Genomic DNA, 27,321 nt, shown 5'->3' on the forward strand with positions numbered 1-27,321 from the left:
ACCAGGCACCAGGCTGCTCCTGCTGTTCATTCCTCCCACAGCTCCAGGTAGGGAGCTGACCAAGATGTTCCTCATCAATGAGAGAGGACATCCCACCAGCCCCTTTTGCTCCTGGCTCCATGGCAGCTGCAGAATGTGGGAACCTTTGCCTGTTGGCAGCAGATGCTGCTCTGGTGGAGTGCCCTGAGTGCCAGATCTGCTCCCTCCCTTCAACTGATGGTGCAATGAGCCCAGAACCTGTGGCCTGGTCTCCTGGGAGAAAGGCAATGAAGCATGTGGGCCACGTCTGGAAATCAGATGCCCTGTGGGTGATTCATTGGCATTCCCTCTGCTCAGGCACCAAAAGATCATCTCTCCTGTCCAGACAAGTTTCACCAACGTGAGCAACAGCAAAAGCCAGCAATATTCCAAAATAACAATATCTGAGAGCCTGGAGCTGACAGGATCCACCTGTGGGAAACAGCCCACAGGTGTTCTCAGGGAACATCTAGTGGGCACCATGTAAGGAATGTGAGCAGTGAAACACCTTTCCTGGCACAGAGGAAGCCATCAAAGACCATGGCAAGCTCCTGGCTGATGAAGGTTACACACTCTGCAGCCTCACCACTCCAAAATCCACAGAGCAAACAGCTCTGTTCACACCTGCTAAGTGCCAGGTGGGGAAGTCCCAGTAGCACCTGGCCAAGGGAAGGTTAAATGCCAGGCACACACCACGTCCACCACTGCAGGTACCACCCAACAGGCTGAGATGAGGAAGGAGGGCACTCTGCTGCTCCCTGCACCTTCTGTCCCTATGAGCTCCTGCTGCACTGGCCACGGGGCAGGGACTTCTGTGGCTCAGCCCTGGCCTCCACAGAGGCTCCTTTCCCAGCAGCTTGGGATCTGCATTCTGCTGGGCAGGTGGCTTCCCTGCTCCCTCCTCCCTGAGCAAGCAGGGTTTGCTTCTGGCTTCTCCAACAGCTCTGGAGAAGGGCTCCTGGCAGACAGCTCGTGGGTCTCCAGGTGACCTGTCAGGGGTGACTGTCACAGTGTAGTCAATGTCTGCTTGACATCTGGGCATTCCAGTGCCTCACAGGAATCTCAGTGCTGTGCCAGGGCAAAACCAGATCTCCTCTAAGGTCTGCTTGATCACAGAATCATGGACTCATTGAGTCTGGAAAAGGCCTCTAAGGCCAAGTTGAGCCATTAACCCAGCACTGCCAAGGCCACCGTTAACCCATGTCCCCAGGTGCCACATCCACAGATCTTTTGAACTATTCTAGGGATGGTGACTCCAGCACTTGTGCTAGGGCTTGACAACCCTTTGAGGGAGGGTTTTCCCCTAATATTCAGCCTTATATTCTCTAATATTCAGCTTGAGGCTGTTTCCTCTTGTCCTGTCCCTTGTTCCCTGAGCCCAACTTCTCCTGGCTGCCCATTCCTGTCAGGCAGCTGTGGAGAGCCAGAAGGTCCCTCCTGAGCCTCCTTTCTTCCAGATCCCTCTGAGTCCCCCCAGCTCCCTCAGCCACTCCTCACCAGACTGCAGCTCCAGACCCTTCCCCTTGGTGGTTCATTTTTGGGTGCACAGCAACATCTCTGCTCGTGCTTTCCCTTCTGAAGATCTCAACCTCACCAGAAAGCTCCAGGAGCTCTGTTTCAGAGAACACAGAGAACATTGGTCCCAGCCCTGGAGGTCTGTCACATATCCCAGACCTGGGCTAGCCAAGGTGGAACTTTAAAATAAGAACCATTGTGAGACAAACAATGGGTAACAAAAGGGTGACAAAGCTCCTCCAGTACAACTTGAGGGCTCCCTCCTGTGCTAAGAACTGCAGTCATGCAGGTGGAATAGGTCACCCCTGCCAAGATACCTCAATGTCTCAGGGTAACAAAAAGCCCTTTTATGTCCAGTCATGAACCTCGTGGATCTGGTGAAAGTTCAACCTCTATCAGGAATAGAAGGGCAGGCCAAGGAATTGTGGAAAACTTCTGACTTCAGACACAAAACTGCGCAGATACAAAAGTCCCTCACATCTGTCAAGCAGAAGAATGTCATAACTAAATATTAATTTTTATTTGGACCTTTACAGAAATGATGGTATGGCTGGGCCCTGCCCCAGCAGGCTCATGCTGTTGTGTGGGACTCTGGGAAAGACTGTGGGACTGGAGCTACAGGAATCAATATTACCTCTCTACTCCCAAACTGTTGTGAGAAACATGGTCAGGGAGTGTGTCACATAACTGATGAAAATCATTACAGAAAGAACCAGATATAAAGTGAATAAATCAGATTGATTTATCAGAATTGGATTGATTTATCAAGATTGAGCAGAATCCTGCCCACAACAGCAACCAGCATCTACACCATGCTCTGGAAGATCAAGGCCAACAATCAGATTAGCTAAAGCATGATTCTAATCTGCTGTGGCCATGAATTAACATGGTGAGAACAGGATCTGGGAAGAGAGCTTTGATCTCCACACTAGCCTGCAAAAACCTGCCAGTGAGAAGTGCAAGCAGCTGGAGCTGGGCAAGCTGATGGAGATATGAACTGTTCCTGGCTGGGATGGAGAGAATTTTCCTCACAGCAGCCCGTGGGGTGCTGTAGTTTGGGTCTGTGACTGTGCTTATAAGACACCAGTGTCCTGGCTGTGCTGAGGAGGGCTTGCACAGCAGCTTCCCCCTCTGCCCCAGCAGGAGTAGTCTGGGTGCATGTGAGAAGTGGGGACAGAACTCAGCTAGGACAGCTGTGATCTGAGCTGGCCAAAAGGATGTCCCACCTCCTATGGCACCAGGCTCAGCACTGAAAGCTGTGGGGAAAAGGGCAGCAAGGAGGCACATTTGTGGTTGTGACATTTATCTTCCCAAGGAAGCCTGAGGTGTGACAAAGCCTTGCTTCCCTGGGAACACCTGCCTGGCGTGGGAAGCAGCGCATGATTCCCTTGGTTTGTTCTTCCTCCACACCCAGCTTTGCTTTCCCTCCTGAGCTGTCTTTGTCTTGGCCCATGGGAGTTCTCAGTGTTGCCCTTCTGATTCTCTCCCTGCTGCTGCTGGGGAGAGGGGTCAGCAGAACCAGGTGGGGTCTGAGCTGCTGCCCAGGAGCAGCAGGCACAAGCTGCCTTGCAGGGACAGGGGAGCTCTCTGGGCCAGTGCAGTCAGTCTTGCATTGGCTGCAGCTCATCTTGGCAACACTGCAGCCAGAGTGAGAACTGTGCTGTCCTGTTTGGGGATCTCCTCCTCTGAGAAGTCCCAATCCAGACCATCTCTTCTGTTTCTTGGACTGTAGCACAATAACCCTTGAGGAGCCACTCAACCATCCCAGCCTGCCTTCCTTCTGGGGCAGCCCCATCAGCTGCAGTTCAGCCCCTGATCTTGGGCTGCGTGGAGAGGTTTTACAGCCACTTCTGTGAGCCATGGAGAAGTTTGAGAAGAGGATCCATGTTTACCCCGAAAGAATTTTCTACCAAGGTCATTGACATAGAAACCGAGAAAGGAAGAAGGACAAATAAGAGAAACCTGCAACTGCCTCTTCCAATGAATAGTTGTTTGTCTCTCATGACCAATGAGTAAAGTGTAAACTTATGAGTTTTGTAAGAATGCATAAAAAGCATACATGCTATTATAAAAACAGTTTGAAGCCTTCTGAAAATGGAGTGTGCTGCTCTGTATTGTCTCCATCTCAACTACAACAGGGCTGCCTGCAAAGAAAAGCCCAGGACAAAGAGGGAGAGACTCTGCTCCCCATCTGCTTCATCAGGCAGGATTTCCTGCTCCTACAGTCTCCCAGATACTCATGTACTTTATTACTTGATTTCCCCACCTAATCTGTTGCCCTCTGCTGCCATGACTTTATCAGCCAGCACGGTTCTGAGCTGTGGCTCACCCTTCCTCTCTGAGCTGAGGCTTAGTGTGAAGCACAATCCAGCCAGTTCCATAAATGCTACTTCCATCCACACAGAACTCAGACCCTGGGCCAGAGCAGCATTCTGCATATCTTTGGAGGCAACAGAAACAGTCCTGGGAGAAGGGACTATGCTGGGTGACAGAGATGGATAAACTGCTGGGATCCCAGCGGATAGCTGCCTGGAGATATTTGACTCCTCTTGCAGGAAACTGTAATGAACAGGGAGCAAAAAACAGTTGTTGACACTGTAAAATGGAGAATAGCATTTTTATCAGAACTGAAAATTGTTGGTGGTTTTCAGTAATTTTTGGCTGATAATTATCTGTGTTCAGACCAAAGACTTCCCAAAAAGAAACATTATGGCTGAAAGCTTTTGAAAAATGCCTTTTGGACTTCTGGCCTTCTCAAGAGGACATTTCAAAAACAGCAGCTGTGAAGTTCAGCCAGAAGAAACTGAGGAGCCAACCCAAAGGATGCATCCTGGTTGTGGGGACACATGGCAGACAGGATCCTGTCACTCCTCCCCTCTGACGCGGGCAGACGTCCCTTGCGGTGCCAGTGCTGACAATCCAGGCATTTCTGAGCACTTCCCCGGGGAGCTGCTGCTCCTGCCAGCACCTCAACCAGAACAGCCTGGATCTCTGTGGCCAGGCAGCCTCACAGCTATGCCTCCCAACAAACAGCCCATGATTTACAGACAGAGTCTGCGAGCGCTGTGACAGCAGAGCAGGGAGCAGCTCCGTGCTGTTTGATGCTGCTTGGCTGGGGCTCGGGGCCCAAGGTAGGAGACGGATCCCAGCTGCATTCCTCACCAGGCTCACTGCCTTGCAAGGACAAAGAGATGCCTGCAGGGATTTGGGCTGAGGTGCTCTGCAGCCAGGCGCAGCGATGGCCTGGCAGCACGGGCGCTGCTCGGGAGGGCCAGGCTGTGTCAGGGATGCTGGGAGCTGGCTCCTCTCAGCGGTGTCTGCTCCCCGAGCAGCGAGCAGCTTTCACAGAATCACACCGAATCACAGAATGAGCAGGTTGGAAGAGACCTTAGAGATCATCGAGTCCAACCTGTTCCCTGACACCTCAACTGAACCCTGGCACCCAGTGCCACATCCAGGCTTTGTTAAACACATCCAGGGATGGTGACTGCACGCCTCCCTGCGCAGACCATTCCAGAACTTTATCACTCTTTCCGTGAAAAACTTTTTCCTAATATCCAGCCTGTATTTCCCTTGACACAGCTTGAGACTGTGACCTCTGGTTCTGTCAGTGCTGCCTGGAGAAAGAGGCCAGCCCCACTACAGCTACCCTGCAGGAAGCTGTAGAGAGTGATAAGGTCGCCTCTAAGTCTCCTTTTCTCCAGGCTAGACAAGCCTGGCATTAGCTCTGTCAGACTCTGCGGTGTCATCAGGAAGCCACAAGGCATCAGAGCTCTTGCTTTGTCTTATCCTCGGGTGGGTGGTCCCCACGCACCGGGAACAGCCTTTTTTCTGCTGTCCAGTGTCTGGCGAGCGTTCCCCTGCCCAGCGCCCGCGGCTCCTGCGCCGCACGGCTCGCCCTGCCGGGGAGGCAGCGCCCTGCCGGGGACAGGCTCCGCTGGTCAGCGCGATTGGGAAAGGGCTGCGGGGCTGAACCCTCCTGCGGGGAGCCAGATCGCCCTTGTGGGAGTTTAGCGATGGAAAACTGCTGTGGATGGACCTGACTCATCCCCCCGCCGCCCAACGTGAGTCAGGTGTTGCGGCCCCTGCGGTTCAGGTAGAAAGTGAAACCTGATGCTCCGCAGAGCCTGTGACACAGGAGAGAACCCCCACGGGATTGTCCCGGGGAGTCCCCCTCCAGTGCCTGGCCTCACTTACGGCCCCCCGTTAATGGGAACAGGGCAGGATCCTGCGCAGACCCGCGCGGTAAGGATGGAAGCTGGTCCCGCACCGCTCCTTGCTCCGCATCCCGGCCGCCCCGGCAGGAGCGATGGCAGCTGGAAGGGGCTGGACAGGGCAGGACACCGGCTCTGGGCCCGGCTCTGCTGCAGTGCAGGAGGACCAGGGAGCTCTCTCCACACCCAGCGACACGGCAGCCTGCTCCAGGCTCCACTGCAGCCTCTGAGCTGCTGGAACCCTGGTCACTGAGAATTTCAGACTTTCTGTGCTGACAGGCACTGACCCCCAAGAGAACACTGCATCTGACCTGAGGTCATGGAGAAGGCTTCCAAAATTGCAATGGGATTACAGGTGTGTAGTTTGAATAGAAGTGTGTAATATCACATGGTGGAAAACTTAGAGATTAAGGTTTTAGAATATAGCAATATATATAAGACAAGATGGAGGTTTTAGGGTGGTGGCTGGTCCTTCTTCACCTTCTTCTCCATGGCTTTGTGTGGTTTTGTGTAATTGGTTAGAAAAGTCCACCTTGCCAACTTTGGGTGATTAGTTATTGGGTTAAAAGAAAAAATAATTTAGGTGTCCTTTCTTAATTGGACAGTTTAGCCTTAAAAGACCTTGTAGAGAAAGGTAGTTAGCCATTTTGTAGTTTGTTAATAGAATGCTGTGGAACTCACAACTTGTGGGACTGTAATATAGATAAGAAATAATAAACATTTGAGCCTGAACACAAAATACCATCTCGAACACTTTCAATCCTGACCCTGACAGAGGCAGAGAGGAAGATAAGGAGCTGACACTGAGCCCTGTGAGGACACCAGGGCTCCCAAACTCCTCACACCAAATGGCTCAGACACCAGGGACTGATTTTGTGATGTCTACAGAGCAATCAGGGTGTCTCATAAAGAACGGTGAAAATGTCTGATTTCACTTTTTATGCTAAAACTGCTCGGGAATTGCTCCTACTGGAGACACCCTTCCAAAGGCCAGAGGAACTTGGATTTGGGAATTATGGCTGCATGCAGGAGTTCTTCCATCAAACCCCAGAGCTGTCAGTGCAGCAGAGCCAGTCAGCTCCACTTTTCCTGTGTAGACAAAACCCAATTCCAAGCTGAAATTTCCTTAAGACACATCTTGTATTTCAGGATCTTTTGGTGCTACTTTCATCTCCAATCCACATATTGCAGGCCTATAATAATAATAATAGCACTAATAATAGTAATAATAATAGTAATAATAGTAGCAATAATGATAATACCTTTTGTATGTACATAGCACCTTTCATCCAAGGATCTAAGTCACAATTACAGCCCCACACATTCCTGCACATTACAGCCCTATAATTCTAAGACTGTTCAAGTATCCAGACTTCAAAGGGAATGTGGATTTCCCCTCCAGCCCAGTCATGGTGCCCAACATGCTGGAGATGTTTCAAAGGTGTTTCAAAGGTGCCTTGGCAGTAGCCAGAGGTAGTCAGAAGAGCCAGAGGAGCTCTCTGAAGCTAAAAAGAGCCTTCATGGGTTCTTTCCTTCCCTCTCCCAGCCCCTCTTTAGTCTCCCTGAGAACTCAGCACAGCCCTGGGATGAGAGTGATGCTCCCATGAGACCTTTGTGTCTGTGCAGTGGGAGGTGAAAAGACAGAAATGTTGTTGAAAGGAAAAGCAAGTGACAGCACAAGCTCATCTGGATGACTGCAACTTCCAGCCAAGGTAGAACCCACAGCATTTTGGGCAAAAGAAAGTTCACAGGAAAATAGTGTTCCACTAAAAAATCAGTGAGGGTGGGGGAATAGGTGGAATTTTTCATTGTAAGACCTTTTTTTAAAAGGGTTTAAAGATTTTCAGATGACTCAAAAAAGAAAAGTACTCTGTTTTGGGTCAAAGCAAAATGGTTTGGGCATAGTCAGAGAAACTTGTTGTGTTTTGGTTTGGTTTAGTTTTAATTGCTTGGGAAGCCTGAAGAGAACATCCCTACTTGTTTAACCCAAGCCAGCCTCTTCCCTCCTTTTTAGGCTTAGCAGAGAGCTGAACCAGCTGCTATTTACCCCATCCATTCAGGAAGAATTGTGCTGCAAGGAAGGGAGCAGAAAACAGCACTGGGGCTTACAGCATCTCTGGCCAAGCTGACATTTCCCAGCTGGCTTCATTTCCTCCGTGGGGTCCTCCAGTGCTGCCCTGGAGCTCTGAGAGCTGCTGCCTTGGCTGTGAGGAGAGTTTTGGTAGCTGCTCTGACTTGTGGCTGCTCCGTCAGCGAGAAGTGATGAGGTCAGCGGACATGAAAGGCAGGCACAAAAACTGACAGTTCAGTGGTGCTTTTCTTCGTGTTGTGGCTGAACAAATGGAAAGCTCAAGAACTTTTTAATAAACTTCTAAAAGGTATTTTAGCTTGAGAGGTCCAGACATGTGGCTGGAAAGTGCAGAGAGTCTCCAGCTCTTCCTGAGCACAGGTTTGATCAATCGATCTCAAAGCACGTTGGAAAGGGTTTATTAGCAGTGCTTTATAAAGATGGGGAGACTGAGGCACAGGCAAAGAAAAGGGCGTTGGGGTCAACCATAAGGCTGGGACAGAGCTAGAAACCTGTTCCTGGTGCTGCACTGTGCTTTGTGTCTCCCACCTATATCACACAAGGAGCCAAAGCTTGTGGGACCGCTGTCCCCAAAAGTCTGAGTCCTTCTGTCCCTTCACCAGGAGAAACCCTTTCCCCAGAGCATCTGTGAGCAGGTCAGTGTTAGCTGTCCCCCGGAAGAGGACTGGGTCCACCCCAGGTCTCTCCAGGTGAGCCAGAGCTCTCTGTGGAGGAGCAGGGCGGTTTCACAGCGTGTGCGAGCTCACCTCAGACACACCACACTAACCAGCATGGGCTGCAGCACATTTCCTCTCCCCCTTCTTCAATAAATCACAGCTTCCAGCATTCATGCTTTTGTCACTAATAAATCTTCTGCTGTCTTACACCACATGAAAGCACAACAATACCTAAACTGGCAGGCACTTCCCTGCACAGGACGCAGCTGCAAACACAACCTGCAGCACAGGAACCTGCTGCCTGGCCCTGAGCTGAAGAAAAGTTACACACAGCAGGTATAAAAGGGCTGCTCCATGCTCTAGAAAGCTCTACATGGAACACCAGGGCACACCCTGTGCAACAGGACCTCACTAATCCGTGGAACACAGTGCCACAGGAGACCAGTGCAGCGTACAAACCTCAGCTGCATCTACAGTCAGGGTCCTGTCCTGGTGCCTTTGGGTCAGTACCACACACCTGAGCCTAAAGGTGCATCTCTGTCCTTTGGTAGATGAGGGGACCTTCCAGCTTTGGGGCAAGGCCTTGGGACAGCAGCTTGGGATGATATCTGACCACTGCCAGCCCCTGTGCCCAGGAGCAGAGAGCCAGAGAGCAGCTGTGTGGATCTGCACCTTATTCTTCCCTTGGGAACAGCCAGCTGAGCAGCACAGGAGTCCTGGCTGTGTCCTGAGTAGGGTGACTCAGTGCTGCCTGGGGAGTGCAGCGAGCCCAGAGCTGCTCACAGGGCTGGAGCCCCTCTGCTCTGAAGCCAGGCTGGGAAACTGGGCTTTTTCACCTGGACCAAGCTCCAGGGAGAGCTCAGAGCCCCTTCCAGTGCCTAAAGGGAGATGGAGAGGGACTTCGGACAAGGGCCTGGAGCGACAGGACAAGGGGAATGGCTCTGCACTGCCAGACATATTGGGATGTTGGGAAGGAATTCTCCCTGTGAGAGTGGGCAGGCCCTGGCACAGGGTGCCCAGAGCAGCTGTGGCTGCCCCTGGATCCCTGGAAGTATCCCAGGCCAGGATGGACAGGGCTTGGAGCAGCCTGGGACAGTGGAAGGTGTCCCTGCCCATGGCAGGCAGGTGGAACAGGATAAGCTTTCTGGTTCTTTCCAACCCAAACCCTTCTGGGATTCTGTCATTCTGAGATGAAATGCTCTCATGGCTGTTTCCTTTCTCAGCCCCCAGGCACTGAGGGGCTGGTGGGGACACTTTCAGGGATGCAGAACCAGGGATAAAGCAGAACTGCAGAGATTGTTTCCTGCGACCACAATTTTTTCTTGTGTCCTCAGGAATAGACAGAAGATGAATTTCTATCTAAAGGTGCAAATGTCTTTTCTGCAGGTTTCATGCAAAGATGAATATTTGCTTTACTGAGGTTGAGAAATACCCACAACTGTGAATTCTCTTGAAGTTTCAAGACACAAGTACACCCAGAGCCATCCCCACATCAGATGACATCCTTGGGAAGGTGACTTGTGCCTTCTGATCCTGCAGGTCCCTGAGGTCCCTGGTGCTGCCACACGTCACACTGCCGCAGCACCCACTGCTCCGTGCTGGCACAGCCAGCGCTGGGAGGTGGCACCAGTGGGGCGAATGTCCCAGGGGCTGGTGGCCTTCAGGGCTCAGTGTCACCTTAGAGGCCTTTCAGCCTGGGTGTAGGGCAGCCCCATGCCCACATGGCCCTGGTGTCCCCCATACTGAGCAGAGGAGGCCACACTTCTGCTCCCCTTCCACCCCGTGGTTCCCACCATGGCACATCTGAAGGGATGACACGTGGTGCTTGGGCTTCACCCTGCCTTTGAACTAAGGGAATGTTCCTAATTGGTGCCCCACGGGGATGTTCAGTGCTGGAAACCATCCTGTCTCCCGGGCTCTCTTTGTAGTGGGACCTGTGGCTGCTCACAAGAAGAGACAGCATGTCCCTTGAGCATGTCCTGCCCTTACAGGTGTGTTCTACTGCTCCACTCCCATGGGGACTGCTTTTCATTTGCAAATCCTTCAAAGGGCTTGAAACAGCTACAGGAAGGCTGCAAACAAGGCAAAGGGAGACAGAGAGCTGTGGATAGCCTGAGAGACCCGTCCATCCATGGAGGGGAGGAGACTGGGAGCTGCCCTTCTTCATCACTGCTGGCAAAGCCTGGGCTGGTGCAGCTGGCAATGGTTTTACATGAGCCCTTTTTGGGTCCTTGATGCATCCCTGCAGGACTGGAGGCATCACCTGAGCTTCCCTGAATCCTCCCCCTGCTCTCCATTCTGGCACAGCTCCTGCCCCCACACGGGCTGGAGCCTGGCTCTGTTTCGACTGGGCTGCAGCAGGACGCTTGTGCTTGGTCCTGCTGCTTCTCACAAGGACCTTTTCTGATCTCTTTCCTGCTCCTACCAAACTCAAGTCATTCTCCTCCCAGCCTTGACAGTCCTGCCCTATCCCTTCACACCATTTTCAGAGCTCTGCTTGCTGATCCCTTCCTGACCCCGCTCCTGTCCCTCTGGTCCTTGTCCCACCGGCAGGGCCCCCGTCCCTGAGCCCAGCCCAGCCCCGGGGAGGAAAGATCTGAGGAGCAGCGAGTTCCAGAGGCACGGAGGCATTTCAGCACCCCCGGTGAGTGTGCGGTGTGCCGGGCAGCCCTGCCCTGCCGCGGGCACAGGGCGCTCCCCGCGCTCCCGGGGGTGCGGGGGTCCCTCGGCCCCGCTGCAGAGCTGGGAGCGCTCCCGGGGTACCGGGGGTCCCTCGGCCCCTCTGCAGAGCTGGGAGCGCTCCCCGAAGGCTCGGGGGTCCCTCGGCCCCTCTGCAGAGCTGGGAGCGCTCCCGGGGGTCCCTCGGCCCCGCTGCAGAGCTGGGAGCGCTCCCGGAGGTTCGGGGGTCCCTCGGCCCCTCTGCAGAGCTGGGAGCGCTCCCCTTCCCTCCCCCAGCCCGCCGCTGCTCCCTGACCCAGGCAGGTGCAGGGGGGAGAGGCGTTCGCAGCCCCAGCGCTGCCTTTTGGCACCAGAGCCCTGCCAGAATCAAAGAGCTTTTCAAAGCAAACCTTCAACTCCTTTAATCGCCAGCGAGAGCTCCTCCCACACAGATCTAAGGGCCATGAGCTCAGTGTTTTCGTTGCCCCGGGCAGATTTATGAGGTTATTCTTCAAGCAAGGGCGGGAGAGGGGAGGCTGTGGCATATTGCTTAGCCTGGGGGGCGGGCAGGGAGCGGGGGGAGCGAGGCTTTGCGCTGCAAGGACCTTGCAGAGTGCCGGGCTCCGCCGCGGCTCTCGGGGCCGCAGGAGAGGAAAAGCGGGATGGGGCTGGGCGAGCTGGAGCCCAGGGCTTGTGGCCGGCCAGCAGCAGCTCCCTCCGTGCCCCGGCCGGGCTGCCCGCCCCTGGAGGGACGGCACTGGGGCATCCCTGCAGCCCGCGCTCCTCCAGCCCCGCCGAGTGCTGGCAGCGGCTTGCGGAGGGCAGGAGGAGGGAGGAGGCGTGCTGGCAGTCCGGCCTGTCCAGCCCAGCCCAGCCCCAGCTCTGTCACACGGCTCTAAGCAGCTCTGAGCTGCCCTCCCTCCGCGCACCTGCTCCGCTGCTGCCGGAGCGCAGCAAGTGCAGCTCGGGCTGGGCTGCTGCCTCTCCTGCAGGGTGACCTGGGCACCAGCTGGTGGCTTTGGGATGCGGCAGATCCCTCCTGCATCTCCCCTCATACAGGAGTTGAATTCAACATTCTCGTGGGTCCCTTCCAGCTCAGAAGATTCCACCATTCTGTGGTGCCTGAGAGAGCCCTCACCAAGAGTCAGGCTCACATCCAGATACCCATCACCACTTCCCACCGACCCTGCAGAGATCCCTCTTTCCCTTGGAACTGAGATCCTGGGGAGGGCTCAGGCGTGATGGCACTGTAGGCACAGCCTTTGTCACCTGCATTGTCACCTGCAGCACTGCCTGTTGTGGCTGGAAGGACTTGAGGGATGCACCCCTTGTTCATGGACCAGTTTCCTCCTGGAAACTGCATCAGCATCCCATTAATGCCAACCCTACCCTACCCACACTGGGAAAACAGCAGCCAGGTAAAGTGAACACTGCTGGACCCAAAGTGCTTCTACCTCATGGCATCGAGAGCAGAAAGGGAGCAGAGCCTGTGGCAGAAAAGGAGCCTGGGAGATGAAACAGCAGGAGGAAATGGGAAGAGATGTCATGAAACTCATTGGAAATTCAGAGACTTCTGAACTTCCTTTCCCTTGGACCTAGAACAAAGAGCCAGCATGTCAATATTTAGTATAGAACAAAAAAACCAAAAAACCAACTGTGTTTTAAAAACAGCAAAGTGTTCAAAAAATGTTTTGATTTGGTAGTCTTGAAGTCCTGAAATGTGAATATTAAATGGCCCATGGGTAAATGTAACACCAGCAGGTGAAAATATGTAAATGGAAACTCTTTTTCAGAAAGACACCATGAAGTGAAAACATTGAAGTAATCTCTCCTGATTGAACTTGTTACTACATTTCTACCGTTCACAGCCCCATGAACACTGTCCATTTTCATTAAGCTTTTCCTTTTCAATTAAATGAGATATTGCTTGGAAAACCATCCCACCAAACATGCTCTTCAGGCAGCTCTAGGACTGACTTCACTATTAAGGCATGCTGAGAGCTCTGGGGCTCAGCCTGGAGAAGAGCAGCTCTGGAGAGACCTTAGAGTCCCTTCCAGTGCCTAAAGGGGCTTAAAGAAAAGAGGGAGAGCAACTTTTTACATGAGAAGATAGTGATAGGATAAAGGAGAATGGCTTCCCCCAGACAGAGGGCAGATTTAAATTACATGTTCATAAGAAATTCTTCCCTGTGAGGGTGCTGAGGCTCTGGCACAGGGTGCCCAGAGAAGCTGTGGCTGCCCCATCCCTGGAAGTGTTTGGGGTCAGGCTGGATGGAGCTTAGAGCAGCCTGGGATGGTGGAAGGTGGAATGACGCTCTGGGGCTCAGCCTGGAGAAGAGCAGCTCTGGAGAGACCTTAGAGTCCCTTCCAGTGCCTAAAGGGGCTTAAAGAAAAGAGGGAGAGCAACTTTTTACATGAGAAGATAGTGATAGGATAAAGGAGAATGGCTTCCCCCAGACAGAGGGCAGATTTAAATTACATGTTCATAAGAAATTCTTCCCTGTGAGGGTGCTGAGGCTCTGGCACAGGGTGCCCAGAGAAGCTGTGGCTGCCCCATCCCTGGAAGTGTTTGGGGTCAGGCTGGATGGAGCTTAGAGCAGCCTGGGATGGTGGAAGGTGGAATGACATGATCTTTGAGGTCCCTTCCAACCCAAACTGTTCTGTGGCTCTATGATTAATGGTCCTGCAATTCTGGCTTTGCTCTGAGCACTCCCACCCACCCCTCACTCCCTCCACCCCCTGACCTGGGCTCCCTCACCACTATTTTGTCTGCTTGATGTGGAGTTTGGTGTCTTTCCACTGCTCTGCCCTGAGCCATGAAGCATTTGCAGAAGCATGCTCATCATCCTCAGTGCAGGGATGAAGGCACACTGAGCACTGCTCTGGGCCAAGGGACCAGGGCATTTCAGCTCCTGCTGGGCTGGGAGCTCCCCCTTGCCCAGAGGACACAAAAGGCCATTTGGAAGCACTTGCTCAGGAGCTGTGCTGTTTCCTTGTTGCTGTTCAGTTTCTCTCACAAGCTGTGAAAGTCCCAGATTTTCTCCATTTGGTTTTCTCCTCCTTGCAGGCTGGGGAGCACAGGACAGGTATTCCTGTTTCTGGTTAGTGCTCATCTCCCTGCTCCAGAGGGAAACAGCAGCCAGAGCCTTGGATTCAATGCCAGCAGATCTCCCTGAAGTGTCCCTGAAGTCAGTCCTTGGTTTGGACCTGCCCATTTGGGTATCCCAAAGTGTCATCATGCAGGAGTGCTGGGAGATGTTCCCCCTTGGGGCACTCACAGCAACACACCAGCAAAAAAGCCACTGTCACCCATGGGAGAGCCTGAGGCTGTGATTGAGGTGTTTGGCAATGGGAGTTGAATCCAGGTGGCCTGCCCCTAAAATCTTTGAGATGCTGCTGGCAAGGATGAAGAGCACACCTGTGTCCCTGTGGAGTGCCTGTATGGAGCCAGCAGATGGACTTTGTAGAGTCCCTTTGAAGGAACCCAAATCCCTGAAAACAGGAAACCCTTGTTAGCCCTGATATTTAAGGTGTAGGGGGAAAAAAAAGCTCCTCAAAGCTGATAGATGGTGAATATAAACCTGTGAATGAACTGCACTGTGCAGTTCACCAGCTGTTCAAGTGCCCCTCACCAGCTTTATCTCCCCAATCCACAACCCCAAGCCCATAAACGTTTCCCATTGCTCCTGCTTTGGCTTCTCTTCTCCCAGGCATTCCCAAGGATGAGACTGTGGACTTCGCACTGTAGAGGGGTCCTGGGTTATAAGGTATGTGTGTATTCTATCCCCACCTGTCAGAGCTGGGCAGTTCTCTGCTGTTCATGGCCACTGAGTGTCCCTGCATGGCTGATCAAATTCCAGCATCCCATGGGGAGATGCTCCGCCCAGGGCAGGAGCCCAGCATTCCTACCTGGATACAATCTGAGCCTGGAACACCCCAGCAGCCTTTGCCCACTGCATTCCCAGAGGGAGAGCAGGCCCATCTCCAGCAGCCCTGGAGCTTCAGAGGAAAACTGCAGCCTTGTGCAGGATCCCTGCTCCAGCAGAAGCACAGCTGGCACTGCAGGAGGGCTGAGCCCCCATGGGATGGGACTGTGCCACCACCCTGACCCACAGGGGTCACCCCCTGTTCTGGTGCTGTTTTGTATTTCTGCATTTTAATTTTTATTTTCTTCCCTATTAAAGAACTGTTATTCCTGCTCCCATATTTTTGCCTGAGAGCCCCTTAATTTCAAAAATTATAATAGTTCAGGGGGAAGGATTTACATTTTCCACTTCAAGGAAGGCTCCTGCCTTCCTTAAGCAAACACCTGTTTGAAAAGACAACGGGGCAGGAATGGCTCTTCCTATCAGTGTGCCAGCAGGAAGGAAGGTCAGGCAGAGAGCAGCCCCAGTCTGGTGGCCAGCTGTAGTAGCATTTGGTTGTCCTGGGCTGCATCATGGCCTGGGAAGTGGCAGGGTCTGGGAGTGAGTCTGCACCCCATGGTGTGTTTGGATGGGTCCTGGTGGAACACTGGGGCCCTGTGGTGACCATGGCACAAAGAAGAAGCTGTAGATCTCAGCTCACCGGTCTGTACAAAATCACCTGGGGCAGGAGGGCAGCACCAGCCCCAGGAAGGATTGAATTTACACTTTGCATTGGGACTTTGTGCCCTCTGCATTTTTGGCTGCTCCCTCTTTCTCCCTAAGGTGTGTGACTGTCCCAAAGGCACACAGGAGTGGGTCCCTGTCACCCCTGCAGGAAACCTCAACTCCTTGGGAGCTTTAATCACCCCTTCAGCCCCAACGCCCTCCCCAGGGCTGTCCTGCCTGCCCAGGCTTCCAGAGGGCAGCCACACATCCTGGTGTGCCAGCTCCTGTGCAGCTCCTGTGTGCTCCCCATCCTGGGGGGTTCTGGTGGCTGTCCTTACCACAGGGGGGCTGCAAGGGACAGATGGTGCTCATGGAGAGGGGTTTGGGCTGAGGGGAGCTCCTTCAGCACTGCTGCTGTGCTGCTACCGGCACCAGCTCTGTGCTGAGCCTGAAAACCTGCTGCCTCTCCCACCTGCCATTCTGTGGCTCTTTAGAAAATGCAAATATCAAGAAAAAGGCATCTTTCCCTCACTCTGCCCTGTGCTGGACCCAGCACTGTGTGATTTAGGAAGTGTCTTCTCAGCTTCAAAGCATCCCTGTCTCCTGCACATCCCTGGCAGGGGTCTGTGGCACCTGATTCCAGAGGGCAGCTCGGAGGAGAAGAGTGGGTGAAGCAGGGCCCCAGACTCCCAGTGGAATGCTAAATTCCAGACAGTGTATGAAAATGTCTCTGCAAGGTGAGAACAACCCTGAAGGCTCCTGGTCCCATGCTCCTCAATGTGTGTGGGGAATGAGGAGCTTTCTGTCTGGGAAGCCTCACAAGGTGCTTGGTGATATCTGGGAGCAGCCAGGACCTGCTGCTTTTCCCTCCCCCAGCTCCTGCTGTGGCAGCAGCAGCCTGCCAGCCCCATCAGCTGTGTCCTGCCCCAGGTCTCTGCTGGTTTCCCAGGACACAGAGCAGCTCTGCAGGCTGTGCCTGGCTCCACAGAGAGGTGTGCAGGGGCCTGGGGCAGGAACACAGCAGGCACTGGTGTTTCTGGGGATGGGTACACAGCAGCAGAACTGCCTGGCCCCTCCGTGGGGCTGGGGAGACCTGAGACCCTTGGGAAGGGGGAAATGGTTCCTCCAGCTGAGCTTTGAGCCATGGTGCTTCTGGTGTGTGGCACCCTCCAGTCTGTGCCCCTCATCTCCGCCCTGCAGTATCTCACTTCCCCCTCTCCACAGGGCTGTGCTCCCCTGTCCTGGATTGCCAAGAAAATTGGATTTCAATTCAGAGGGAGGGGGTTTACATTTTCCATTTCAGGGGAAGCTCCTGCCTTCCTTAGCAGACACCTGGCTTTCCAAACCAAGACATCCTCACTCTGCCCCACTCTGTCCCACATGCTGCTCACACCAGGAGGTTTGATCATCCTCACAAAAAAAAAAGGAGCAATAGCTAAAGAGTGTTACAGCTCTCTTTAACTATTGATAGGAAGAGCGTAGAGAAGCAGGAGCTGTGCAGGGGAAGGATAGAGGTAATGGGCATAAATGAACCATAGGAATTTGTAATTTGATAATAGGAAACATGGGATGGTAAAAATGGGAAAAAGGTGAGAGGCTCTTAGAGACATTCCTAAGATTATCCAGCAGGTTTACCTGCTGGACAAGATCCTGACCAGCCTCACAAGGTGGACCCATTTGCATGTGGATAAGAGACCTCCAGGAGCGTCTTCCAGCCCGGATATCTGGGCAATCCTTCCAGTACCTCTCCCATGTATGTGGCTGGGGATAAGACACTGTCACACCCCTCTGGACCTGTGCAGGGTGTGGGTGTGTGTGCTCCCTGGCTGATGTCCACTCGTGGCCATGGCACTACTGGTGTTGCCTTTCCATCCCAAGGTGTCCCCTGCTAAGACAGACTCTCCATCTCTCCATTTCTTTCCTGTAAGTGACAGCTGGACAGGCCAGCACATCCCTGGGAGGGACCTGGCAGGCACAGCCAACATGGTGTCATTTGTTTTTTTTTGTGAAAGAGGAGCAGCCTCAGCAAATTGAGAATGTTACCTCACCCCAGCATTGTCACCTGTCCCCCCTGCAGGGGCTGGCAGCCAGGTCCATGGGGCTGAGGGGGTCAGGATGCCATCCTGGGGCAGGGGGCTGCCCTGAGCACCTGCACCCAACTGTGGGCATCTTCCTGGTGACAGCCAGGGGACAGAACTGCACCAGCCCCTGTGATTCCCTGGGCAATCTAAGGTGGGGCTGCTCCTCCAGGTCACATGCAGGGTGGGCAGTGGTGCCAGGGATCCCAGCTAAGACAATATTTTCAGCACCAAGAAGCTTTTCCCATTTTCCCATCCTCCTGTGAGCCCCTTTGTCAGTGACCTCTCTGCTGCACAGGAACCTTCTCCTGTGCAGCTCCACTCTCCTGCACCCCCAGCTGGCTGCAGTCCTTTCCAGGGAGCCCCAGAAGCTCCAGCCCCCTGTGCTGCAGCCCCAGCTCAGCTCTGACACACACTGAGGGACAGAGATGAGGTATGTGACACAGGACTGCCACTGGCACCTCGGCTCAAGGGGAAATCTCTCCCCTCTCCCTGACCACAGCTGCATTTCGCCAGCGATGGAATTTTCACCACTGAAAACACCTGCCTGGGGATGGATGGGGTCGGGGCCGAGTTCACAGAGGTGCGGGAGTGAGCAAGGACGGGAATCTTGCAGAGAGACAGAGAGACAGGCACGGTGCAGGCGCGGCAGCGGCAGGATGGGGCACGGACACCAGCTCATTAGCGGTGAGGCAGTGTCTAATCAAGGGTGATTACAGGATCCTTTCTCTTGCTCCGGAGGAAGTGCTGCTCTCACAGCGTCAGTGAATTGCTGAGAACATAGGGCACGGAGCAAAGAAGATGGAAAGTTTTGTGAGCACCTGCCCACCAGCTCCGTGCTCCTGCTGCCCTTCCAGGGCTCTCTCCTCAGCCCTTGTAGCTCTCCAAAGCAATCCAGCATTTCTTTACTTATTTGAATATGGAGCTCAAGCCTGTGTTTCCACGAAGAAATTAGATCTCACTCCAATATCCATACTTGCTACAAAATTTATGCTGATTTGCTGTGACAAACCAGCCCTGGCTGCCCACCTGTACCTGGGGAGCTGATCTCACAAAACTTGCTGACGGTAGTGACAGGGCGGGGAGAAATCCCAGCTCTCCAGTCCTGCTCCAGTCATTCCCAGCTCGTCCTGACTCTGCCTCCGTCACATCTGTTCGGTGCTCTCGCTGGCCGGGTTTAGTGGAGAAGCACCGGATGGGTTGGTTTTCCCCAAAGGGGAAGGAGGAACACTGAGGCTCCCTCCAACATCCCCGGGCCCGCCCGCGCCCGGAGGGTCCCCCCGGCCGGGCGAGCCCTGCGCGACGGGGGCTGGGGAGGGGGCTGTGCCCGGGCACAGGGACACCGCTGTCACCGGCAGCCCCGGGTGAGCCCCGGGAGCCGGGCCGGGACAGACACCGCGAACGGAGCAGGGACAGACATGGGGACTGGGCCGCGGCCGAGGGACCGCACCAGCAGCATCCCGAAGTGCTGCGTGCTCCAGGCTGTCCCGAGGATCCAGTCCCGCTGAAATCCAGGACTCTGCCAGCAGCCACAACAGTGACCTGCTGCACCCGCACCGGGCCGGCAGCACCTCCGAGCATCCACCCGCTGGGTCCGCGCACAGGGATCCGTGTCCCAGCGCTCCGTGTCCCTGCTCCAGCCACCGTGGGCAGGGTGAACTCTGCACTGAGCTCCGGGAACACCGGAATGTCCCTGGGCTCATGCGGGCATGCATGGCTCTGCAGCTCCCGGCCCAAGGGACAGCTCTGTGGGATGGCCTCTGCATCCTCCCTGCGGAGCGGCACCAAGGGGTGCCCATCCTGCGGCACCTCAGGGTGAAGGGGGGGCCTGGTGGGGCTGCCCCGTCCCCACAGAAGCAGGCAATGTTCTGCATTCTCCCACATGGTCCTGTCACTTCTCACTCGTGGGCAGCCGGCTCCAAACCAGCCCCAGGGACAGTTCTGTGCAGTCACACCTCATGTCACAAGTGATTCCCCCTCCCAGGGGAAATACAACCTGTATGACACATTTCTCTCATCTTTCATGGTCTCCAGTGAGCATCGTCCCTTCCTGCCTTGTTTCCCTCCCAGCTAACCCAGTACAGCTCTGGCCATCCAGCGGCTGGCACAAGACTGCGCTCCTCAGGCGAGCAGGAGAAGCAGAGAAGCTCTCACCCAGCGGCGGCAGCTTCCACCGGGCTGTGCAAAAGCCCTTCCTGGGCGGGTCTGGGGGCTCTGCTCTGACAGCTGAGCACCTGCGGCTCAGCACCATCCAGGGAAGTCAGAAAGCCACCCCCATGGTGTGTGTGCCGCTCCAGGCACGGGTCCCCTCTGAGCAGCGAGCACCGCACGAACATCCCGGCACCGTCTGGGGCTGCCGGTGCCTCCGAGGGCTGTGGCACCCACGGCTTCCCCTGGCACTGCCCTGGCTGCATTCCGAGCTGGGAATGCCGCGGTCCTGCCCAGCTTGCCTGCCAAACAGCTGCGGCTGCAGCGCTGCCTACGAACCCAGGAAGCATCTTCCTCAGGGATAACTTGTCTCCCTGAGAGGGATGTTTCCTTTCCCGGTTAAACCCTGAGATTTGTCCACAGTCGTTTATCAGGATCCTCAGTCATCACCAGTATGATGGCACCGAGACCACCTCTGGGGCTAGAAATGAACGCAGCAGTCTCTGTCAATTAACCCCTCGGGGTATTAACATCAGCAGGGGTATGAAGCATTCAGATAATCAATAATTCCTAAATAAAATTAATACATAAATGATCACAACACTTACCAACCCCCCAGACCTCTTCCAAGGCTTAAATACTCATTTTAAAAAGGCAGCTCGGACACTGCTGGTGGCCAGCACAACCCAAACCCCGCAAAGCTCTGAGTTATTGCAGCTATTGAAACGCTTGACAGAAGGATCCCACAGCAGTTTGCGCTAATTGCTGTGTAAAATACTCCATTATGTGCTCAGACAATCAAAATCGACCCGGCAAGTCAGTTCCCCGGTCCGCTGCAATCGCGGAGCAGAGCAGAACATCGCAGTATAAACAGCGCTCGCAGAGGGGCGCGGGAGGAGGGGAGCTTGGCAGGTCCTGCCCAAAGAGCTGCCTTTTTTGTTGTTATTTTGCTTGGTTTCTAATTTCCACAGGAAATTTAATTTCGGGAATATGTGGCACCGACTTCCAAGCCGGAGGAAATCTGCAGCTGTTGGAGGGCTCCGGGGAAAGCATTGCAGAAAGAAGCAGCAAGGGCTGTACTTACAGGTAAGCGGTGAGAGGGCTCAGGCTGGCAGGGAGCTCCGAGAGCCCCAGCTCGGAGCAATCCACCGAGAGCGTGATGCCGTCCTGCTCGCAGTGGCACTGGGGCGGGCAGGAGGGCGCAGCACCCGGCTCCACGGGCACCGCCTGGCAGCGGGCACAGCACGCCAGGAGAATGCCCCAGAAGAGGAGCGCGGCCATCCCGGCCCCGGGCGCCGGCCGGCTGCGGGGCACGCAGCGGGCACCGGAGCTCCGGCAGGTCCCGGTGTGCCGGGGATGCGGCCAGGCAAGGGGAGGCATTGCTGAATGATCTTGGTTATTGGGTTTCAAGGGCTGGGCAGGGGCGTGAGACACTCCAATGGGAGGAGTTAAACTTTCTACTCTTTCCCTCTCTCTCTTTCTCTCTCTCTCTTAGAGCTGGCAGGAATTTCATTCAAAGGGAAGAAAGGGAAAAAAAAAAAAAAGGCAAAAGAAACCTCAACAAATAAAGACCTGTTCATAGCTCCAGGACCCAGGCTTGTTTTGTAACCGTGTTTTTGTGAGATAGCAGGGCAGGGGAAGGCAGAGCTGGCTCCAACAGGGCAGAGGAGTGTAAGCAGTGAGGCAGGAGGACCCAACCAGCCCTTCAAGGGCTCCAGACTTTGGGACGCTGAAATACAACCCCGGATAAAGGACTCTGTGTCTGCTGGCTGCTAAACTCAGCTGTGACTGGAAAGTCAGGGTGCAGCTGGGGAGAAGGGACTGAGGAGCTCAGGACCAGCTCTCTGCTGGGAGCAACCATGCCCGAGGCTGTCTGTCTGTCTGTCCTGAGCCCTCCCTCTCCAGCAGCCCTGTTGCTCTCTCCTTGCAGCAGGCAGGGGCTGGGGGGAGATGCAGGGGATGGAGCAGCAGTGTCACAGAGCTCCGTGGGGGACACGGTGCTGTGTTGGTTTTGCCCAGGTGTGACACGTGTGAGCTGTGTTTGCAGGAGCTGCCCAGCACTGATGGCAGGAGAGGAGGCTGGGTTGCTTCCAGAGCTCTTTCTAACCCTGGCTCAAGTGGCCAAAGTAGGGGAATAGTCCATTGAGTGGGGGCTTGAAGCCGTGTCATCTGGACCTGTGTCACAGCCTGGCTTAGCAGAGGCCCTGCCCAGGCCAGGCCCTCACAGTCTCCTGGAACATGTGGGATGGGCATCAGATCAGGATGCTGTGTCAAGGAGCTGCCGAGTTCTGGGGTAGCAGAAACACCTGCCTAGCCAAGGGTGCTGGAGCTGCACAGGGGAGGGCTGCAAAGGACAGCTCTGTGTCCTCTCTCATGCCAGCCACTGGCCGCTCAGTGTCACTGTGATGCCCTCAGATGGGGTCACTGCTGTCACCCCGTGACAGGGGTTTGAGGGACAGGGGTGAGCCTGGCCCCACAGCTTGAACCACCCCCAGTCTCTGTACAGAGCCAAGTACCTCATCTGTAACAGGGACAGCAGCTGCACATGGGTCTCACACTGAAGACAGACAGCTGTCCATGGGGCTTTAGGTGCATCTGGACCCTGGTTTGTTCCTCCCTCTGCCTCCCTCTCACCCCTGCATGGAGGAGGTGAATGGGGCAGAGAAAGAAGGGCCCAGGTTTGGGTGGCTGCAAAGTGCACCCAAAAAGTTGCCCCTCCTACTGTAACCATGCTATGACAAAGTGCCCCGTGGCCAAGGCACAGACTGAGAGGTGCTTTCACAGCCCTGCTTCCTCTGAATGGGCCTTTCCTTCTGGCATAAGAGTTTCCTGACTGATATCCCCATTATTACAGGATAAAAGAGGCTGAAGTGTTATCTGTGGTCAGGAAGGTGGACTGGCACAGTGGGAGACTTAGACAGCTCCAGCTCACCAGGGCTGGGGTGCCTTGAGACCTGTGAGTCAGAGCAGGAATCTCCTCCCCAGGAAAGTGCTGAGATGGAGTTCAGGGTTCAGGGCTGATGCACAGACTCTGGCTCAGGGCTCCTGGCTGGGGTGATGCTGCATCTGAAACTATTTCACTTTCAAAGTGCATTCAGATCTTGCAGCTCCAGGACTCTCTGAGACTGCTGCAGTCATTGGAAAGATCATCCCCCAGTGCAGAGGAGAGAGAGGATTTTGGTCTGGGACCAGGAACTGCTTTAATTGGAATTAAGCTGCTTCCATCATGAACAGTGCTGGGGATGTCATTAATTAAACATTTGCAATGTCTTTTGACAGCTCCAAATGTAAAACACAAAAGCTTGGTGGGGAGACAGGGAGCCCTCCTCAGAGGGATGAGTCCCTGGGGTTCCTCAGCACGCTTCCCCTCCAGCTCTGGGACACTGGCAGGGCCTGGAAAGGCTGGACATGCTCTGACAGCAGCCAGGAATTTGAAGTCAGGCTGGAGGAAGTGTCAGGCCTGTCACCCCTGGCTGCAGCAGCAGCAGCAGCTCTTATCTGTGACCCCTGTTCCTCCAGCCTCAGCAGCCAACACCAGCCTCATCATCCCCCTGACCATTTCTCGCTCAGCAAACTGCCCTCAGCACCAGGGCTCTGGCTGAGCACGCTGTTAATGCAGTTCTTGCAGAAAATCACACTGAAGAGGTTCCTGTTGAAACTATCATTCAGCTGAAGCAGGGATATTTCCTCAGGAAGGTACTGACTGCAATTTTCACATTTCTGTGGAGCAGCATCTCCTGGTGTTGGAGAGCTTTTCTCCACGTGCCTCACTTTGAATTCCGTGTTTGCTTTTTATTCCAGGCTGGCTGTGGGGGTTCATATCCATGTCTTATTTCTTTGAGATCTTATAACCGCTGCCAACATCCAAAGCATCACTTATTCCAGCATGTCACCTGGCTCCTGGCAAAACTGAGGGTCTGCACGCTGAGTTACTTGGACCACAGAGCTTTGATGCTTCCATGGTCCCATAGTTTAACATAGGAAGAGTTTAAAGAAGTGATACAAAACCTTTTTCTATAACAAACAATCTATTGAACCACTAAAAAACTAAACATGCCTCTGTGAAAGACACATGCTAATGATTAAAAAACCCCAAGAATCCAAATTTATTAACCTCAAAATTAATAAAATCTCAAATTAACCAACCAAAACCACTACACATGACAAACCTGGGATTTCTGAATAAGCCCCTTGGGGGTGGAAGTGTAATTTGCAGCCCTGTCTGGCTGAGGCTGCAGCTCGGAGCGAGCCGTGCCGCCGCTCGGGGTTGCTGTTCCCGCAGCCCAGCCGTGTTTGCGTGTTGTCCTCTAGCGGCAGCGAGAGCTCTGCGAGGGGAGAGCGCTGCCCCTGCGGGGCCCGGCTGCGGCTTTCGCTGCCTCCGGATCGAAGGCGCTGGGGACAGTAATTCACGTTCGGACTCAGGTGTTTATTGTTTCTTATCAGTGAAACAGTCTCACTACTGTGAGTTTCTGGATTAATCCATTCAGAGTTTTAAAATAATTTAATTTTTAAAAAAATTTCAATTTTAAAATAATTTTTGGTAGTTTTAAAAAAAATAATTAACATTTTAAATTTTTGAATATTTTTTTTAAATTTTTATAATTTTTTTTTTTTTTTTTTTTGCCATCTCTCAGTGGCAGATGACATCCCAGGTGATGTTTCTCCTGCTGCCTCCACACTAATAGGTCTTCCTACACTTTGTTTAAAAGCAGGAATTTAAAAAAAAAAATGTTGGGGAAATTTAGAATACAACCTAAGTGGAGAAGAAGGTCCAGTTCTTGGAGCTGCAGGCACAGCCATGGCCTCAGCTGCATTCCTGACAGCAGCACACGCTCTGGGGCTGACTGGCTCTGGAGTGCAGCCTTGCACCTGAGGAGAGGCAGGACCTCGAGTGCCAGCCCCGGCCAGCTCCTCTCTGGGGGCCAGAAATGAGGTTCTGCACAGGCTGAGGATTGTGCCTGGCAGGGCTTTCTGGAGCTGGTGGCATTCAAAGGCTGCCCTTGGAGCAATAGCTGGGGCAGGACCCTGAAGGCCAGCCCTGATGTCCCTCCTGCAGAGCCACAGGACCTCGGGGGGCCCTGGTGCTGGGCCTTGGCTCTGTCACTCAGCAGAGCTCCCCTGGGGCTGCAGGGAGGGGATGCTGCTCCTCAAAGGTGCTGCCAATGCCATGGACATCCAGCTGAGCTGGAAACTGGCAGTGCCAGCTGAGCCAGAGTGCTGGAGGCTGTTTCTGTCCTCAGCAGGAGCCTGACATGGGGCCCCTGGAACAAACCACAAACGTGTCTCCTGCCCTGCTCACAGGGGACAGCTGCTTCTGCCCTCTTTCCATTTCTTTCCACATTTTATGGGGTTCTGGATCCACCCAGCAGGATCCCAGCGTGGCTGTGGCTATGGCCAGGCCATAGTGCAGCCCTGGGTGATGCTGGCTGGGTTTCACTGCCAGGTTCCAGCAGGGGCCTGGTACAGATGAGTGATTGGAATGTGATGGTGGCTCTCACAATGAAGGGTGAACAGTATGTGTGTGTGTTGAGAGAAATTTTGTAGATGTAAAGTTGTGATGTGTCCCCACCTCATTGTTATCATGGGCTGGCCTTGGTACTCGGGGCATTTGGGAGGGTTGGCTCGTTACTGTGGCAACACCTGAGCTCCACCCAAGGTGTGAGAAAGTGATCTACACCCCTGGACAGCAGGGAAGGGGTTAACTGCAGGACTAAGGGGGTCTAGAGATATAAAAGGAGGAGCATCCATCATGAAGATGAGCATGTGGCTGGTATCATGGGGGCTGTAAATGTCTTGGGAGTTGTTGTCACTTATTACCCAGTCCTAACCCATTGTGCTGACATCTGGGATACCTGGGAAAGTTGGCTGCTCCTCTCTGTGACCAGAGAGCTGCTGCCACATGGGCTCAGCAAGGACTCCCAGAGCCTTTCCAAAATGTCACAGCAAACACCTGCACACAGCAGAAGGTGCCAGTGGCCAGCACATGGCCCCACCTGGGGCAGGACAGGGACAGGGACATGTCCATGCTGCCTGACAGGGCCTGAGAGGTCACAGGAGAAAAAGGTTCCAGCCTGATGCCCAGGGCACAGGGCAGCACCATCTCCAGGTGCACTTTAACTCCTTGCTCTGGGTGGCACTGCTGGCAAAAGGGGCAGACCTGTGGCTCCATGCCCTGCAGAGAAGAGGGACAGAGGTGCAGAGGCAGGTAGGAGGTGTGTTAGGTGGACCAGAACCCTGCTCCAGTGTCATTCATGCTTGAAGACCCTTCTTTTGCAGCACCTGCCCCTCAGCTGGGTCAGGGAGCCACAGCCATGGCAAGCCTTGCACGTGTTGAGGAGGGACCCTCAGCTCCAGTACTGCTCACCTGTCCCTGGAGGAATAAACTAAAACACAAGAAATTCCACCTCAGCATGAGGAAGAACTTCTTCACATTTAGGGTGGCAGAGCACTGGAGCAGTTTCCCAGGGAGGTCCCTGGGTGGATTCTCCCTTTGGAGAAGTTCAAACCCCCTGGAAGTGTTCCTGGGTCACCGCTCCAGGTGCTCCTGCCTCGGCAGCAGGGTTGGACCGCAGAGGTCCCTTCCAGCCCTGTGAGGGGCTCAGCCCAAGAGCACATCCCAGTTCAGACCTGCCTTCAATCTGTGCTGGCCCCAGCACTTCTGCTCACCAGGAGGTGGCCAACATCAGCAGCTGATGAGGGAGGATGCAGGAGATCCTGGGGGCATTGGCTGCAGTCCTGCTGCTCCTGCAGCTCAGGTGGAAGGGGTGGTGGGCAGTGGATGTTCCATGCCACGGCTGCTGCCAGCACCTGGTTCCAAGGAGGTGGATTCCAGCTGGGGGTGAGATGGGCTCCCTGTGCTGGGAGCAGGGGCCATTCCTGTGCTGTGCAGAGATGTGGAGCAGCTGGACTCTGCCCTGGGCTGGAGGTTCAGTGCTGGAGAGGCTGTGGGATCAAGGAACTGTGGTGCTCCAGCAGTGTCCATCAGGCTCCCATGGCCGTGCACCCCAGCTCTGAGGGGTGGGTATCCCTGTCCCCTGTCACTTGGCAGCAGCAACCCAGACTGCCCCTGCTGTGGCAGCCAAGGAAAGGGGAGCAGGGAGTAGGAAGGGGGATCCAAACAGGCAAGATTTTGCTCATTTACCATGTTTTGACACCTGCACTGGGGCTGATGGAGGAGGGCAGGGGTTGGATGCTGCTCATCTGGAACAGGATAAACATGAATAACAACATGGCATGGCCCAGAACTCACTGGGCAGCTCAAGCCAGAGGCTTGTTTTGTTTTAATGCTCTGTTGTCTTTCTCTCCCCCTCTGGGTTTCATGGCTCTTGAGCTGCAGGGCTGGAAAATTATTCATCCCAACCACAGCTCCCACAA

The 27,321-nt window shown here is 54.3% G+C and overlaps 1 protein-coding gene across 1 annotated transcript in view; it reads right to left on the reverse strand.

The window, feature by feature from the left end:
• LGR6 (leucine rich repeat containing G protein-coupled receptor 6) overlaps positions 1-21,228 on the reverse strand; it is a 147,252-nt gene extending 126,024 nt beyond the window's left edge. The window contains exon 1 of the mRNA XM_041489592.1: positions 21,032-21,228. Within this exon, the coding sequence (XP_041345526.1) occupies positions 21,032-21,228 (197 nt within the window). The remainder of the gene's footprint in view (positions 1-21,031) is intronic.
• Between the last annotated feature and the right edge of the window lie 6,093 nt (positions 21,229-27,321).

This window comes from Pyrgilauda ruficollis, unplaced genomic scaffold (genome assembly GCF_017590135.1).
Source record: "Pyrgilauda ruficollis isolate IOZ18807 unplaced genomic scaffold, ASM1759013v1 scaffold95, whole genome shotgun sequence".
Classification (NCBI taxonomy): Eukaryota; Metazoa; Chordata; class Aves; order Passeriformes; family Passeridae; genus Pyrgilauda; species Pyrgilauda ruficollis.